The sequence below is a fragment of the Calypte anna genome, chromosome 6 (assembly GCF_003957555.1).
Source record: "Calypte anna isolate BGI_N300 chromosome 6, bCalAnn1_v1.p, whole genome shotgun sequence".
Classification (NCBI taxonomy): domain Eukaryota; kingdom Metazoa; phylum Chordata; class Aves; order Apodiformes; family Trochilidae; genus Calypte; species Calypte anna.
In genome coordinates, this window is record NC_044252.1 from 27,645,463 (window position 1) to 27,660,490 (window position 15,028).

At 37.6% G+C, this 15,028-nt stretch overlaps 1 protein-coding gene across 2 annotated transcripts in view; it reads left to right on the forward strand.

The window, feature by feature from the left end:
* FAM160B1 (family with sequence similarity 160 member B1) overlaps nt 1-14,700 on the forward strand; it is a 34,291-nt gene extending 19,591 nt beyond the window's left edge. Inside the window, exons 11-17 of one of the 2 annotated variants that reach the window (XM_030453733.1) lie at nt 326-495; nt 1,308-1,451; nt 3,160-3,250; nt 4,949-5,092; nt 9,008-9,148; nt 10,175-10,278; nt 10,373-14,700. In XM_030453733.1, the coding sequence (XP_030309593.1) occupies nt 326-495; nt 1,308-1,451; nt 3,160-3,250; nt 4,949-5,092; nt 9,008-9,148; nt 10,175-10,278; nt 10,373-10,478 (900 nt within the window). In that variant the 3' untranslated portion in view covers nt 10,479-14,700. The remainder of the gene's footprint in view (nt 1-325; nt 496-1,307; nt 1,452-3,159; nt 3,251-4,948; nt 5,093-9,007; nt 9,149-10,174; nt 10,279-10,372) is intronic. The other variant, XM_030453734.1, reaches the window with a different exon arrangement.
* Nucleotides 14,701-15,028: the final 328 nt, after the last annotated feature.

Here is a 15,028-nt window from a genome sequence, read left to right on the forward strand (position 1 = left end):
TGTCTCACTTGCACAATTATAAACATCTTCCAGCATGGATCTGATTATCTTATAGAAAAGCTAAGTTACAAGTTCTCTGCATGTTCTTTATGTTATTATTTTGGCAGATTTTAGAACAGTTTATGGTTTTACTGGAAAAAAAATGCATCCATATACTGATTTTCAAATGTGTGTCAACTCTTCATTCATGCTTATACAATATTTAGCCTAACATCTTCCTGATTTTTCTTAGCATTCTTGCTTCCATACTGTAAATAAGTAACTGCAATGAAAGTGTAAGGCAGGAGTGTATCAGTGGATTGAATTCCTACCTTTTGTGTTTCAGATCAGCATAATGACTTTACGAATGTTTGAGCACCTTCTGCAGAAGCCCAACGAGCACATTCTTTACAATTTGGTTCTGAGAAATTTAGAAGAAAGAAACTATATGGAATACAAACCTTTCTGTCAAGAAGATAAAGATGTGGTAGAAAATGGACAAATTGCAGGAGCAGTGTAAGTTTTTTTTTAGGGGAATTGTTCACAACAGCTAAATTGGATCCTTATTTTTAGAGTGAAATAGTAATTGAAAGAGAAGTGAGCACAGATAGCACTTTGAATGCTCTGTGTGTCAACCTGTATCCATAAAGTGAAGCAGAAATTATTATAGCAGCAACTTAGGGAAGTTGCTAGAACAGTAAGAGAAAAGCTAAGATTATCAAAAGCCTCTTTCCTGACCAATATCAATTTACTTACTCATCTGCATAGTTAAAGTCTATGCCTATTTCTGTTGTTTTCAGTGAGACTATTCTTGAAGTCAGTCACTTGTTTGTCTTGCTTACATTTATGGTTTTTAATAATTTTTTATAGAATTTTTCTGGGACACTTTACTAGAAATCCTTTGACATACCCTATATAACTTACAACTCCTTGTTTTTTACCAAAGGAGGGGTAAAGACTAATCACACCAGTTATTTTAGGCATCTTAAATTAGTTATTTCTGAATCATCAAAACTAATCAAATGATTTCATGGAGTATAACTCTCTCATGTAGGAGATTCAGTGCAGTGATTCTGTATCAATCAAAATGTCTTCTTTGTCATTGAGATCAAGAAGTTACAATTTTTCTTCAAAACAAAGTTTGTTAGGTATTTGTAAAAGTTGGTATTTCTAGATATTAATTAGGTTAAAAAATGTGCATATGACAGTGTTCTGGAAGCAGTTATTCAGACAAGAAAACCAGAAAGTTTGCCTTTTGACTTGGAGATTTTCCTGCCTTTCCTAATGTTCTGTGAATGTTTATGTTTTTGTCTAATACAATCTTACAGAGACCTGGAGGAAGATCCATTATTCACTGATCTGTCTCCAGATAACATGTTGTCAACTCAAGAGTGGCTCAGTGCTTCTCCACCTGTCAGTCCAGAGCATCCAAAAAATGATGGGAAGACTGAAGTTCATAAAGTTGTAAATAGGTAAGCTCAGACAAACACTTAACGAAATCTCTGACTGTGTGGGTGTCTGCACACACTGTGCAAATTAAATGTACTCTGAAATGGATGTTATTCTGTGCCAGCTGGTAAAATGACTCCACAGAAGGAAATTATGTGGCATTTTATCAGAAAGCTACTGAAAGATTAGAGCTTACAATAAGTAAAAATAATTCAATATAAATGAGAAAAATACAAGAACTTTATACCTAACAGCCTCGTTCAGTGCTAAGAATTCATGATTGAAGCCTCAGTGATTATAAAATTTTCTTTTCTCAAAAATATTTGCTGCATTTAAATTGCTATTACAGGACTTGCCATTTCTCGAGAAGTCTGGGTAGTGTTGCCAGAAATGTTTTAGGGGAAGAAAAACCCTCAAACTTCCTGAAGTTCCTTAAGCACTTATATAAAAGTGAATAATTGCTGTGCTGGAGACAACCTTCTGTTCTTTGAAAATCAGTGGGCATCTCTGTCACCTGTAACATACTTTTGTGCATCCTAGGCATGCCACAAATTGGATATCACAAAGAGGACAGGCTCTGCTCTAAGCAACTTAGTGATGGTAATTCTCTTAGCAACTAATATTAGGACAAGTGCTTTTTGCTCTGTTAATACACAGTAGCAAAGCAGCACTGGTGTTTCAGCACTGACCTCTCTGCTTATCCAGAAATAATCAAAAGAGCCAGCCAAAGGAATCAAGCAGCTCGAGGACAGACAGCATACAATGGCGTGGTCTCTTCTTGCCCTCTCTCCTCCAGACTCCTATATATAGTTTATGGCAGATATTGTTTGGAGCAAAGACACAAAGAACACTCTGAATTTCACCTTGTGTAATCTCCCTCAGTGAACAGAATGTTTTCAGGGTTTGCCATGCTTTACAAGTCTGTATTTTTACAAATAAAATGAACTCCATACAAAAACTCAGCTACTACATATTTCTGCATATAAATATTACAGGAGACTCCAGCAGTTCTTGAAGTGTGCAGAAAGCTGAAATTTGTGTCCAGAGACTGAGTTTTATTTTGCTGAAGTTTTAGGGGTTTCTATTTCTTTTTTAATGGCACTTCCTTTTTTATAAGATTAATAATTTCCTGATGCTTTTAAGGTCAGATATTAGTGAAGTAATAAGAAAATAATGTGTTTGCACTACATATCTGGCAAAGACAGTAATATTTGTAACTGAGACATCTATATGCAAATACTTCTGTATGTTCTTAGGTATTAAATTTTTACCTCAACAACCTATGGTAAATAAAACTGCCTATGCTCTAGATTAACAGGAACTTTAACTGTAATTCTCCTTCTCTTTGGTTGCATTTATCCCCCAGTAAATTTTCCATATGAGCTAATGCAATGGAGTCTGACCTTTAGGCAAATACTTGATCTGGTTATAAGTATTCTTTTTAATTGCCATTCTGTCTGCTCGTTCTCAGAAAATGTTTCCTCTGTGGAGTTTATCCCTAGTGCTAGATGCCAAAGTTCTGAAGTATATATCTTGTTATTACAAGCAGCAGTTACAAAAAAAGTTCTTACATAGATTTTATATTCTCTGTTTTTCACATGAAGTTATGGTAGAATCTCTGGAACTGGCCAGAAAATTCAGTATTGGGTACGCTGTTACAGAAGATGAGAAGGTGTTGACCTGGTGCTCTGTGGATTCTAGATACTCACTGATGTACTTTTTTCTCTTTAGTTTTCTCTGTCTTGTACCTGATGAAGCTAAGTCATCATACCATGTGGAGGGCACAGGTTATGATACTTACCTCAGAGATGCCCACAGACAAGTAAGTCAGTCAGATCTTCCTTAGTCCTTGAGGATTTGAAATGCTTGTGAAACTATACAAATGATTCTACAAGTAGTCCTACTAAATGCATCTTTTTGTAACAGAAGATGGGAAAATTAAATTTTTATTTCCTAATGAAGACTTTACCTTTGGAAGTCTTTTGACAGTGAATCCTCCTTATATTACTCTAGTGGGAATAATGGATGACATTAAATGCATTAATATTCATATAACAAATACACCAAGAGAAAATCTCAACTGCAGATAGATTCTTAATTTGCTTTTGCATCTATCTGCATTCTCTTGGAGAATTGCCTGCCGAGCTCTTTCAAAGGACTAAAAGGAAATTAAAATGCTGCATAGGAGTTATGCAATCTGGGACATTAAAAATAAAGGCTCATCACAGGGAGTGTGCGGTGTAAGGCATTCAGGTTGGAAGTTGAGAGTTTTGGTAGATAGGGAAAGCTTAATGCTTTACTGCTTTGAAATAAATGTGGGCTTTGTTTTGACAAACATAATCTAAAGTTTCCTTGGTCAGAGTACAATCACTGATTACTTGCAGCTTCTTTATGGAAGCCCTGTGAATCTTATGGAATAGAAAAATGTATGCAAAGGAGTAACTGAGAGAACAGTATTTAATAGCTATTTCAAAAATTCCATAACATCTGAATTATGATATGAGCAGTTTAAGGTGGTATTTCTGTATTTATTATATTTTATATATCGGGTTTCTGTATTTATTATATTGTTTTACATGTAGTCCCTCCTGAAAAGAAAAGGAATAGAAAATAGAGAATAAGGAAACAAAGGTTGATATAAAATCCCCCTATGTTCTCTTCTTGGATGTCAGAAAACACATATCATCCTTGTATTTCTTCCATGCCTTAGGAAACAGAGTATTCTGGAAGCTATTAGGGAACAGAATTGGTTTCTGTCACTTCCTGACAATGATATGGCTACTCTTAAAATATTTCCCCCTAAGAATAGCCCTGCCTATTGCTGTTATTACATCCAAGTAGCTGTTCTGCTTCCGTATCACTATTCCTGGAAGCCCTCACAAGTATGTAAGGTACATGCAGTGAAGAATTTCTGAGTCTGTTTTGTTTCTCTTTTGCTACAGTTTATTCCTGTGTTCCTCATTTTCACCGCTATAATAGCTTGAAAGTGAGACCTCAGGCAGCCCACAGCAAATCAGGGGCAGAGGCAGAGATTGAGAAAGACTGTAATGGGTGATAGGAAACAAAGACAGTGAAGGAGAAGCCATTGAAGTACTTTTTTCTTTTGTATCATCTGCATATACCTGTGTCTTTCCTGTCCTGGGAAATAGGGAGCAATATAGGTTGGATAATACGTGTAGTAAGGTGCAAGTGGGTTAATGTATCAACAACAAGAATGTGTATGAATACAATTCCTGCTTTAGAATAACCCTGATCAGAATGTGTATTGTTGGCTTTGCTTTGTGTTTTGGCCTTTGCTGCTTCTTGAGACTTCTCTTTACTCATGTTTCTGACACCACCCTAAAAAAAGCATGAACGTCAGAAAAAGTGCCTGAATAGAAACCAGTCATGTTTATTTTAGAATGACTATTCTTTCTGGACTTATGTTTTTCACCTATGTTTTTACATGTATGGACTGTTAAAAGGGAAGAAATGGTTCTCATGGAGTTTGAATGTGTTCTCTGCATTGTTTTTTTTCTAGTTTCGGGATTATTGTGTTATCTGTTTACGATGGGAGTGGCCTGGATCTCCCAGATCTTTGGAAAAGTGCAATTTAGAAGCATCATTTTTTGAGGGACACTTCTTGAAAGTCCTTTTTGAAAGAATGGGCAGGATTCTTGATCAGGTAAGGAAAAGAAGGGTATTAATTTAATTTCTGTTACTTTCTTCACTACTAAAGGGCTGATATCCAAGGTCACATGGATCCCTATCACTCAGGTATCTATTATAGCATAATGTTATTATTTAAGGTTCCATGTCCATGGTAAAGGTTTCTGTAAATTGAATGGTGTTACAGTGATCAGCATTCTCAACAAAAGTAAAGCACAAATACTCTTCTCTTTGTGAACCACGTTTTTGTGTACAAAATGTTTTCTTGACCAGAAATACAATTAAATTAATAAATAAGAAAAGTATACCCTTTAGGTAAAAGAAGAAGGTAAGACAGTATCCTAGGAATACTTCAGTTCTGTTTCCATTTTCTAGCATTTACACTTTAAAAGTATTTACATTTTTCAGTAAATAAAATAGCTTGCAGCTCCTTTCTGCCACATTTCAGTGAACTTCAGATTGAAGTTGTGTTCTGGAAGCAATTTACATGACTGTGTAAGCTGAAAAGAACTTACTATGTCATAGATAACCTTTCCCTCATTATTTCAGTTAGAAAAAAACTGTTATTATTTTATGGAGAGTTTCTAAAAGGTATCCTTTTCCAACTGCAATTTAAAGAAGGTTTTCTTTTCCATTTGATTTTCTTTAAATAATAAAAGTATAGCTGCCAAGGGTAAACTACTGAGATAGGATCTGACTAGCTCCTTTTTCTGAAAAGGAGGTGTGGCATGTCAGACCCAGATTAGTACAAATTTAAAGAAAGTGAGCATTCCTGATGTCTGTTTGGTCTGTTAGCCAGCCTGAATGACTTGGTCTTTCTTGGGAGAAGCAAAGTGAAGGCTTAGGGAGGTGAAAGGGAGGTTGCCCTGTGGGAAAACAGGATGTTTCTGTGTGTTCTCTAAACTTTGGACTTTAATTAGTCAAGTCAATATTGCTGCTTTATATCAGGAATACAACTTTTCTTGCCTGTGAAAATGAGCTCTGAAAGTCTGGATTACCCTTCCTGTATATCAGCAGGAGTAGCTACAGATGCAGTAGTACCAGCTACACAAGTTTTTACAGGTCTTTTCTGGCTTGCATGTGGAGATATCTACAGAGTAAACAGTTATCTGTAGTAGTGCCAGATTTCCTGGTCAAAAGCAGGACAAGAGCCATTTGAACATAAAAATCCTTCAGGACCATGTCAGAAAGCCAGTGGTATCCTCTAGGTCAGCTCTGCGAGTGCTGAGGGGAGAAAAATGTTTGAGAGTACCAATGTTTCTAATTCAAAAGTCAGAAAAGGCAGCCAAATACTTCCATTGCTATATTGTGTATTCTCAGAGTTTTGCTTCCAGTAAACATTTTCTGCACACTTCACTGGATAATATGGTTATAGATTAATGAGGAAAACTGGGCAACATCACCTCTTCGGAAGAACAAGCGTCATGTGTGTCCTGGTTTGGACACATGTGACACATGTCTGAGCAGTGACACATAAATTACCAAAAAGTAAAGAACACTAAGTTACATCCTCCAAGAAACACCTGAGTGTCAGATTGATATGACTATGAAAAAAGTAGCATCTGGCATGGAAGCATGGTGCCCATTTTGCTATGCTGCCTGTCAGCACGACACACATTTGGGTGAGTCAAGGAAGGTGTTACGATCTGTGGTGTCAAAAATGCTTCTTGACTTCAGAAGAAGTAAAATCATTAACAGTTTCTGAGAGAAGGTGTTTGAGGCACGTAAGTAAGTTCTTCCAAGGCTGTTCAAATCCTGTACCTCATATGCTAGACAGTACCTCCTTTCTCCTGTTAATATACATTTCTATGAAACTGACTATTTCCTAAGAATTTTGTTCTAATCTTTTTCATCACAGAGAATGTTTTTAGGAAGTTACCTGATGTAAGTCTGTCTTACTGAGACTGCTGACATGGATAGAAATAAAAGCTCTTTATGAAGAAGCAACTTTCCTTAATGCTCTCAATTATTTCAAATCACAATAGCAATCTGTCTGAACAATGATGCACGTGCTACTACTTTGTTTCCTTCTCCTCTTGTGAACAGCAGATAATCTTCATGGCTTCAAAGATTCCTAATGAATTGACTGACTCAGACAACTCTGAAGACCTCCTATAGTTCAGCTAGGTAGAGAGTGGAATGGATTTATGGAAAAGATTTGTGTCTCTGCAGACAATAACTTAAAATGTAGTGATCTCTCTTACCTGTGACATCTCTAGTCCAGGGCCTGACAGCTTCATTTCTTAGAAGACTGGGATGAATCTATTTCTGGAATAACAAGTACAAAAATAACTGCTACTGACTGGGAGAAACATATGCTTTCACTTCAAAAGATCTGTAAGACAAATGCCTTTGCAGTGCAACAGTGTGTGGTAATGAATTCAGGAATAAAGTGGCTAAATATTATTTAGGTGTCCACATCTCATCAGTGGCAATTCTGTCAGTAAAGCCCTGATAGTCTTTGGAGCTGTTAGGCTGAAAACCAAGTCAGTGTCTCTTTTAGTGCAAAGTGAATCAACATCTCAGCTTCCTTGACTGTGTTGACTGAAAGCTCAACTCAGTTGCCTGAACTGAGGTATCTGATGCCATTTTTTTTTGAAGCCCAAGATATTCCCACAAGCTTGCAGTTACAACACAGAAGTTGCAGAATCCACCCTCTGTGGAACTGTCAAGAGACCAGCAGATACTTTTGAGCATCTGAGATGGCACAAGATGTTTCTGTGTAGGCAAGTGTCAGATTTCTGTCAAGTAGGCTAATGGGAGTTTAGACATGTAGACATAGCTAAATATATCTGTCTTCAGCTGAAGCTGAATTTTTTTCAAATCCTACAGTCTAGAAAGGGAAGAATCTGTTCTCTGATTGTTCAGCGGGATGCTAACTTGAGAGCATAAAGATGATAATTTCAGGTCATGAAATTTTTCTATTCGAGATGTGCTTATGCCACTGAGGATGTTACTGCCAATATTCAGTTAAAGAGATTGAATGAGTGCCATGGAATCCGCTTCAGGTAAAATCAACATAGTTAAGTTAAACCATCTGGGTGTGTTGGTAACAACTTCAGACTGGCGTGAGGGTGTACTAAGGGAACATCTGTCCATCTCTTGTCAATGTAGTCTGTTCCACCACTAAATAGATGGAAAGAAATTCGACTAGTTTGCAAATCTGAGGCTGAATCAAAATGTCAGCTTGTTTTCACTGTGGTGAGAAAATCAAAGTTGGAAAAAAAGTACTTGGAACACGGAGAAGCTATGGTGAAAATACTTGCTGTGTTGGAAATGAGTTTTTTACTGGTATGATAAAACCCTTAAAGCTAGGCACAAGTTTTTTCCCAGAAATTTAGACACTATTTTTTTCCTTATGACTGAAAGCATCTTCTAGAATCTGACAGCATTGCCTCTCCTGTATCGTTGATTTAGGGAAAGGAGGTAAAAGAGAAGCTCAGAATTTCATGCTGCTTTCCCAGCTTAGGGCTTTCCTGTCTCCTGTAGCATCCTGTCACAAGAGGACCCAGCCTTCAGCAATGGCTCTTTCCAAGAAAAAAGAAAGAATAGAAATACCTGAGCTCATATAATTTACAGTTATCCAGGAGAAGCAAGCAGATGTTTAATTTAGGCTGATGCCATGCTATTTGTTTAGCTACTAAGCTGAAAGAAGAGAGCTTACAGAAGAGGACTTATCCTACAATAAACAAGTGTGTAAAAGCTTCAAGTCATAGCAGTTACACAGATAATATCTAACATATACCTGTGATATTTGCATCACTACTGTTGTGGAAAGCACAGGCTTGGGGCCAGCCATCTAATCTAACTTTTTATCTTTATATATTCATAACCTTGTACCTAACATTCTAGTAGTTAAATAAACACTTGACTGGATGAAAAGATGGTAGCATGAAAATAACTTAGTGCTGTGTTTTCCTTTTTTTTGCAGCCCTATGATGTAAATTTACAAGTTACGTCAGTGTTGTCCAAACTGTCCTTGTTTCCCCATCCTCATATACATGAATATCTTTTGGATCCTTATGTAAACCTAGCTTCTGGCTGCAGGTCTCTCTTCTCTGTTATTGTCAGGGTGAGTAAACACAACTCATATCTACATATGGCTGTACAGCAGTGATATACTTGCTGACTTTGGAGTCAGTGGTAGTAGTTGCTGGCTAGTTTTAAGTCAGCAAATGGCTTTTCACTGAAAACAGATACTCAGGCTCTTGATCTCAAAATCAGAATTAGGGATTTTCTACCCAAAACATTGGAAAATATATTTCCCAGCATTTCTTTTCGTTCTGCATGTCTTGAAAATTGTTTGCCCAGTTTCATTGTGTAGAGGCAAAACATACACGAGCGATGCTGTTGTTACTGAACTGGACCAGGTCACATTGATAGTTGCAGGCAAGGCCAGGCAGTGCTCTAAGAACAGGCCAACTACAGGTTTACACCCTGATGGGAAAGACATGGTTTTTCGTTCACACACAAGCAAAGGTGCTCCCCAATACCCTGTGCCTGGAGGAATATCGCTGCTTATCCTCTTGTTTTTCCTGATGAATGTTGTTCTTGACTGCAGAGTCCTGGATTTATCAAAAGTGCCTTTCTTTCCCTCTCCAATTCCATGTCTTCCTGCCAGACCTTCATCCTAGAAGTGCTGGCTGGGTGCCTGTCACACTGCAGTGTTCTCAGTCAGAGATCCCTTGCCTACCCCACGCACCAGCTGTTATTAAGCTGATCAGGAGCCTATTAACTGTGCTTGCCCAGTGCTAGCAGAGCACTTAGCTCCCTTGTTCCCAGCAGCCCTCCCCATTTCAAAATACAATCTTCACTCTCTCCCCTTGTGCTTTCCCTAAACCCAGCAATTTACTGGTCAATTGCCTGCGTCAACATATACTAAGACAAATTAATCATGGGTATAATTAAAATAAGTAATGCCATTTGTGGGAACAGCAAGTAAGGCTCAGGCGTTCCTGTCCTTCTGTGTCTACTTTCTGCACCCACTCACTCTTCTGAGAGGCAGAGCAGCTGCTCTGCATGTTGTTTTGTGGGCCTGTGAGGATGCTGAAGTGTTCCTGCAAAGGTATTGATGTGCTGATGGCATTGTGCTTTACAGGTCGTTGGGGACCTCATGGTTAGAATCCAGCGCATCCCCGATTTCACTCCCAAACTTCTGCTGGTCAGAAAACGCCTGCTGGGCTTGGAGCCCGAAGGGCCCATGTGAGTAAATACATTGCATGTTATCCAAAACCCATGTCTGTTTTTTGTGTGTGCCAGTCCTGATTCTCTGCTGCTTTTTTTTCTTCTTTCTCAGCATTGACCACATGACGTTACTAGAGGGCGTGATTGTGCTGGAAGAATTCTGCAAAGAGCTGGCAGCAATTGCATTTGTGAAGTATCATGCCTCATCTACACCATAAGCAGCCTTGATGAGTTGCCAGGTTTTACAACCACCTAGCTTGTTTCAGTTGACAAGACAATTGACAGCACCCAGCTAAGAGGTGGTGCCTCCAGGCAGAGCACTGGTTGACATTTGGCAGAACTGGAAAGTTGCTTTCCCAGGATGTTGACAATGCAAGGGAGGAGGTCTCAAAGGGGCCTGGAATAGGGCTGAAGGCATTTTGGGGAAACCAATACATAGCCACATTTCTAGCCACTTTGTGAAGAGCTGCAAAAGCTGCATGAAGAACCACAGACATCAGACCTTGGTTATTTAGTTATTATGATAACATTCAGAGAGTTGGGTCTCTTGTATGTTCTGCAGTTCATGTGCTCCAGTTCACTTTTTGTGACCATATTTACTTTTAAAAAGTTAATTAATTTCATAACATTTAAATGTCCTAATTATTTTTCTTTTCAGTTGGATATGTGAAAGGAAATCACAGCTATAGTTGCAGTGTATATTATCAAAACAAAGAGGTTAAAAAAATTCACTAACCCATACACAGTAGGATCTATTAATAAGAGATCATTTTTGTTTTGGTGAATCTCAAAGAACACTCTGAGCTTGATTGCTCAATGGGTTACTCCAAGAGATATATCAGTATAAAATCAATACTAATGGAATTAATCCTGATTCAGCAACATATCCATAAAAAAATATATTTGAAGCATACACGATTCTAGCACGTTTGTCTGTTATTCCAGGTGATAGCTCCTTAAGTCATCTGCAAAACTTGATTTGCTTTAGATTTTTTGCATGTGAACTTTAGTTGCTTGACTCATGTCACCTTTGCAGGGAAGTTAATTATAGGTCATCAGTAGTTGTTGCTGAAACAGTATTTTAAATTTCTTTTAAACTGGTATTTATCCTGAATTGGTTTAAGCATCTTTTGCGCCTTGAAAATTGGCAGCATAAACATTCTGTCATTTTCAGAAATGTTTTTACTGCTTATGTAACCATAGCAGTAGTGCACAGCAGAAGATTAACTGATGCCAATTCAGTTAAAGCATTAATACCATTTGTAGGACCAAAATTTACACCTTGCTTTTCAAAGTGCTGGGATGCAGAAATGCCTCTCAGTGACTGTTTTTCACCATAAATTCTATAGTCCAGGGCAAGCATTTGCATTGCAAGCAGAGGGCCATCTGGTCTTCAGAAAGCTTTGCTCCTGTTTCTCTAGGTGATGGCAGCCTGCAGTGCAGACAGTGGTTGCTGCTCTGCCACACTGGCACTGGCAGGTGGGGGTGGCTCTGCTTTAACCCTCAAGTCACACAGGGTGAGCTGGGTGAGAGACCTGTCCTGCTCTCCTCACAGGTGTGTAGTACCTCTTTCTCCTCCCATGAACTAACAGCATAGGCAGGCAAGGTAGAGTATAGCTCCTCCTGTTTACATTGTGTTTCTTTGTTTCTGCATCCTGCTATCCTCTTTGCACAGGTAATGCCAGTTTCAGGTGGGATTGCTCATATGCAAATGTGGACTAATTTGCTCAAGTCACTAGAATTTTTCTGGATTTACATTGACTAAGCCAGAATGGGAGTCTGCTCTGAGTCCATGCCTTTAAGGACTTGTTTTTTAATATTTATAACACCTGAATGTTGAGAGGCCTTTTACGTTAGCAGATTAATTAGAACAGTGTCACAGTTAATGGGCTAAATTTGTTCTTGTCACAGCAGTGAAGAGGGTCCTCCTGTAAAAGCTCCCAGTACAGGTTCATCTGGAGAGAGCAGTTCTGGAACCAGGGAAACATTTTGGCAGGTAAAACCAGTGCCTTCCTACAGTGGAAGGCTTTTATACAAAGGCAATCAAAAGCATGTTTCAGTTCCTCACCTCCTTTTTTATGCTGAATTTAGCCACAAGGTGTTTTCAGGTCAAAGTAGCATGGTAGGATAAAGTTTTCAAAAGTGACACCTTTTTCATTTTTGTTCTTCAGAAAGATACCTTAAAAGTAGCAAACAATTTTTAGTGATACATGTTGCAGCTGGACCATATTAGAAGCTTAGTTAATGTAAATAGCTGGCACATACTTTAGAACATGCAAATGTCTATGCAGAGTTATGTTTCATGCAAACATTTGTTATAAATAAGGTCCCAGTTCAGCAAAACTGTTAAGCATAAGCTTAATTTCAAGAATTTTATACTTAAATCACTGTTTCTTACATGAACAAAGTTAGGCTGTTGAGCACAAACTCTCATGCTTTACTGAATTTGGGTCTTCATTGATTTTGCTTGAGCATAACTATCTGTTCCTCAAGTTTTCTATTTTCATTATTTATTTTTTTAAGCTGTATGTTCCAGAATATTTCTAGTGTCCCAATTTCAGTCGAAACTGGAAGTGTTAATACTAGTATAAATGAAAGTGAGAGGAGCATTAAACAAACCCTGCAAGAACATTCCAAGTAATAAAACAATTTATAAAGCCTGATCTCAAATGAAAGCATTAACATCAGCCCTTTTGTTGTTGTTTTTGCTGATACTTGATCTCATTACACTGTAAGGAACTGTACCAGCTTCTGGAAGGACTGCTGCAACCTCTGTGGCATTTTAGTGCAAAACAGTCTACTGAGCTGCAAACAAATCCTTCATGCTTGTCCATAAGAAAAGCAAGCACCCTTCCATTCAGGATATAATTGTTCAGTCTCCAGCATTACTGGTGATGTTCTTGCAAACCAAAAATTATTTAGTTGATAAATTTGGAAGACTTGGATCCATCCTGACAGAAGTGAAGCAATCCTTAACATTGCTTCAGCCTAACCTGCTTTTGTGAGTGTTGCCTACAAACCCTTAATTACCCCTACATGGTGATAACAACTTTTATTTTTGTAAAAGTGATTTAATCTTTCTTAAGAGATGGAACTTGTTTAATTATTTTTGTGGTGATATTTTTCATGCACTTTTTTTCTTTAAAAAAAAAATAAGTTAGATGTTAGTTCAGGTCCATGTTTTCACCTTTCAGTCTATGCATGTCATTGAGGTGCCCATTTTGTTTCTGTGTGCGTGTGTTTGTATGTGGTTATTTATTACCCAGAGAGGGACACCTGAGGAAATATATGGCCTGAAGTTCATAGCATATGCAGATCCTCAGATGTCAGTGGGAAATGCAAGTGCTTATCAACTTAGAAAACATGGCCACTAGTATTAGATTGCAATACTTGAGAGGTAATACTAGAATAATTTTTTATTTCAAAAAGCAGATCCAAACCACATTTTAATCCTGATGCACATGTGTGTAAATAGGCACATTTTTACTTTTTTTCCATTTATAGTATGTATTTGATTTAGACTCAGATGTAGAATAATTTGTAATAAGCCACCTACTAGCTCTGGTAGAACAAGTTTGTCCTTAGTTTCTCATATGACTGTAATATACCTTGTATTCAGATCTTGTCTGTGTAATGTTCTTACTATGTATTTGCCTGTGCAATATAAAAGCTGTGATTTGATACACAGCTTGAGTCTGGTTGTATATCACCTGTGTGTGTATATATATATATATATATATATACACATATAAAAGGACCAGGATCCCAAGCTTGCTTACACTATGATTAGTGTAAATACTGTTACACTTAGTTTTACAGGGCAGAAGTAATCAGGGAATGGCTTTGTAAATGCATGGTAATTGATACCATAACCTGCTGTGTAATATCACAGGTGACATTTTGTTAGTTCTATTTGTCTTGCTAAAAAATACTAAACTGAAGTGCTATGTAGAATCTAAGGATTATGTAGTAGACCTGGGGCTACCTGAAAAACCCACATCTGATATTGCCTATTATGCAGGGTTTTCAAACCATATTCCTCAGTACCATCTGTGCCCTGTAAAATAGTGTAACTACAAAATATATACTCTTTGTTTGCCTCCTGCCTTGTTTACATTAAACAGAGGATATTCAGTAAATTTTTTCTATTAAACTTTGTGTAGGTCACTTACTGACAGTGTTGTCAAGGTTTCACAGGTGTGGGATTTCCAATGAGAAATTGTTGAAACAGCCACATTGCCAGACATACAATATTAAGTTTTATGAAGGACGTTGTGCTAAATTCCAACTTTTTGTGCTAAAAAATGCATGGAGGGTTAAAAGGGATATTCTCAAAATAAATTAATTTCAATGAAGCAACTGCTTCTATTATTAAAGAATCCATAATAAGTTTTGTATGGATGAACTTCAGACAGAAAATGTTAAAACCATTTCACATCATACCTTTGATCCTGAAGTCCTTTCATTTATTTTGGGGCTGTCACTTCAGCATCTTCTGAAATAAACCTGTTTCCTGTACTGTACTGTGCAGGGCTTGGAGTTAATCAGCATATGCTTTCCCATAAAAAATTGGAAGCCAAGGCAAGTGTCCATGAGGGAATCATCCTGAACACAGATTAACTTTGGCTCTTCCTAAGAGCCCTAAAACCTTTCAAAAGTGCAGCTGATCAAGACCTTGGTGTTTTATTGAGTTTGAGTGCCAAGTGCATCAGTCACAACATGAGTTTATTGAATTGGGTACAAATGTCATGTATGTAAGTATCATTTC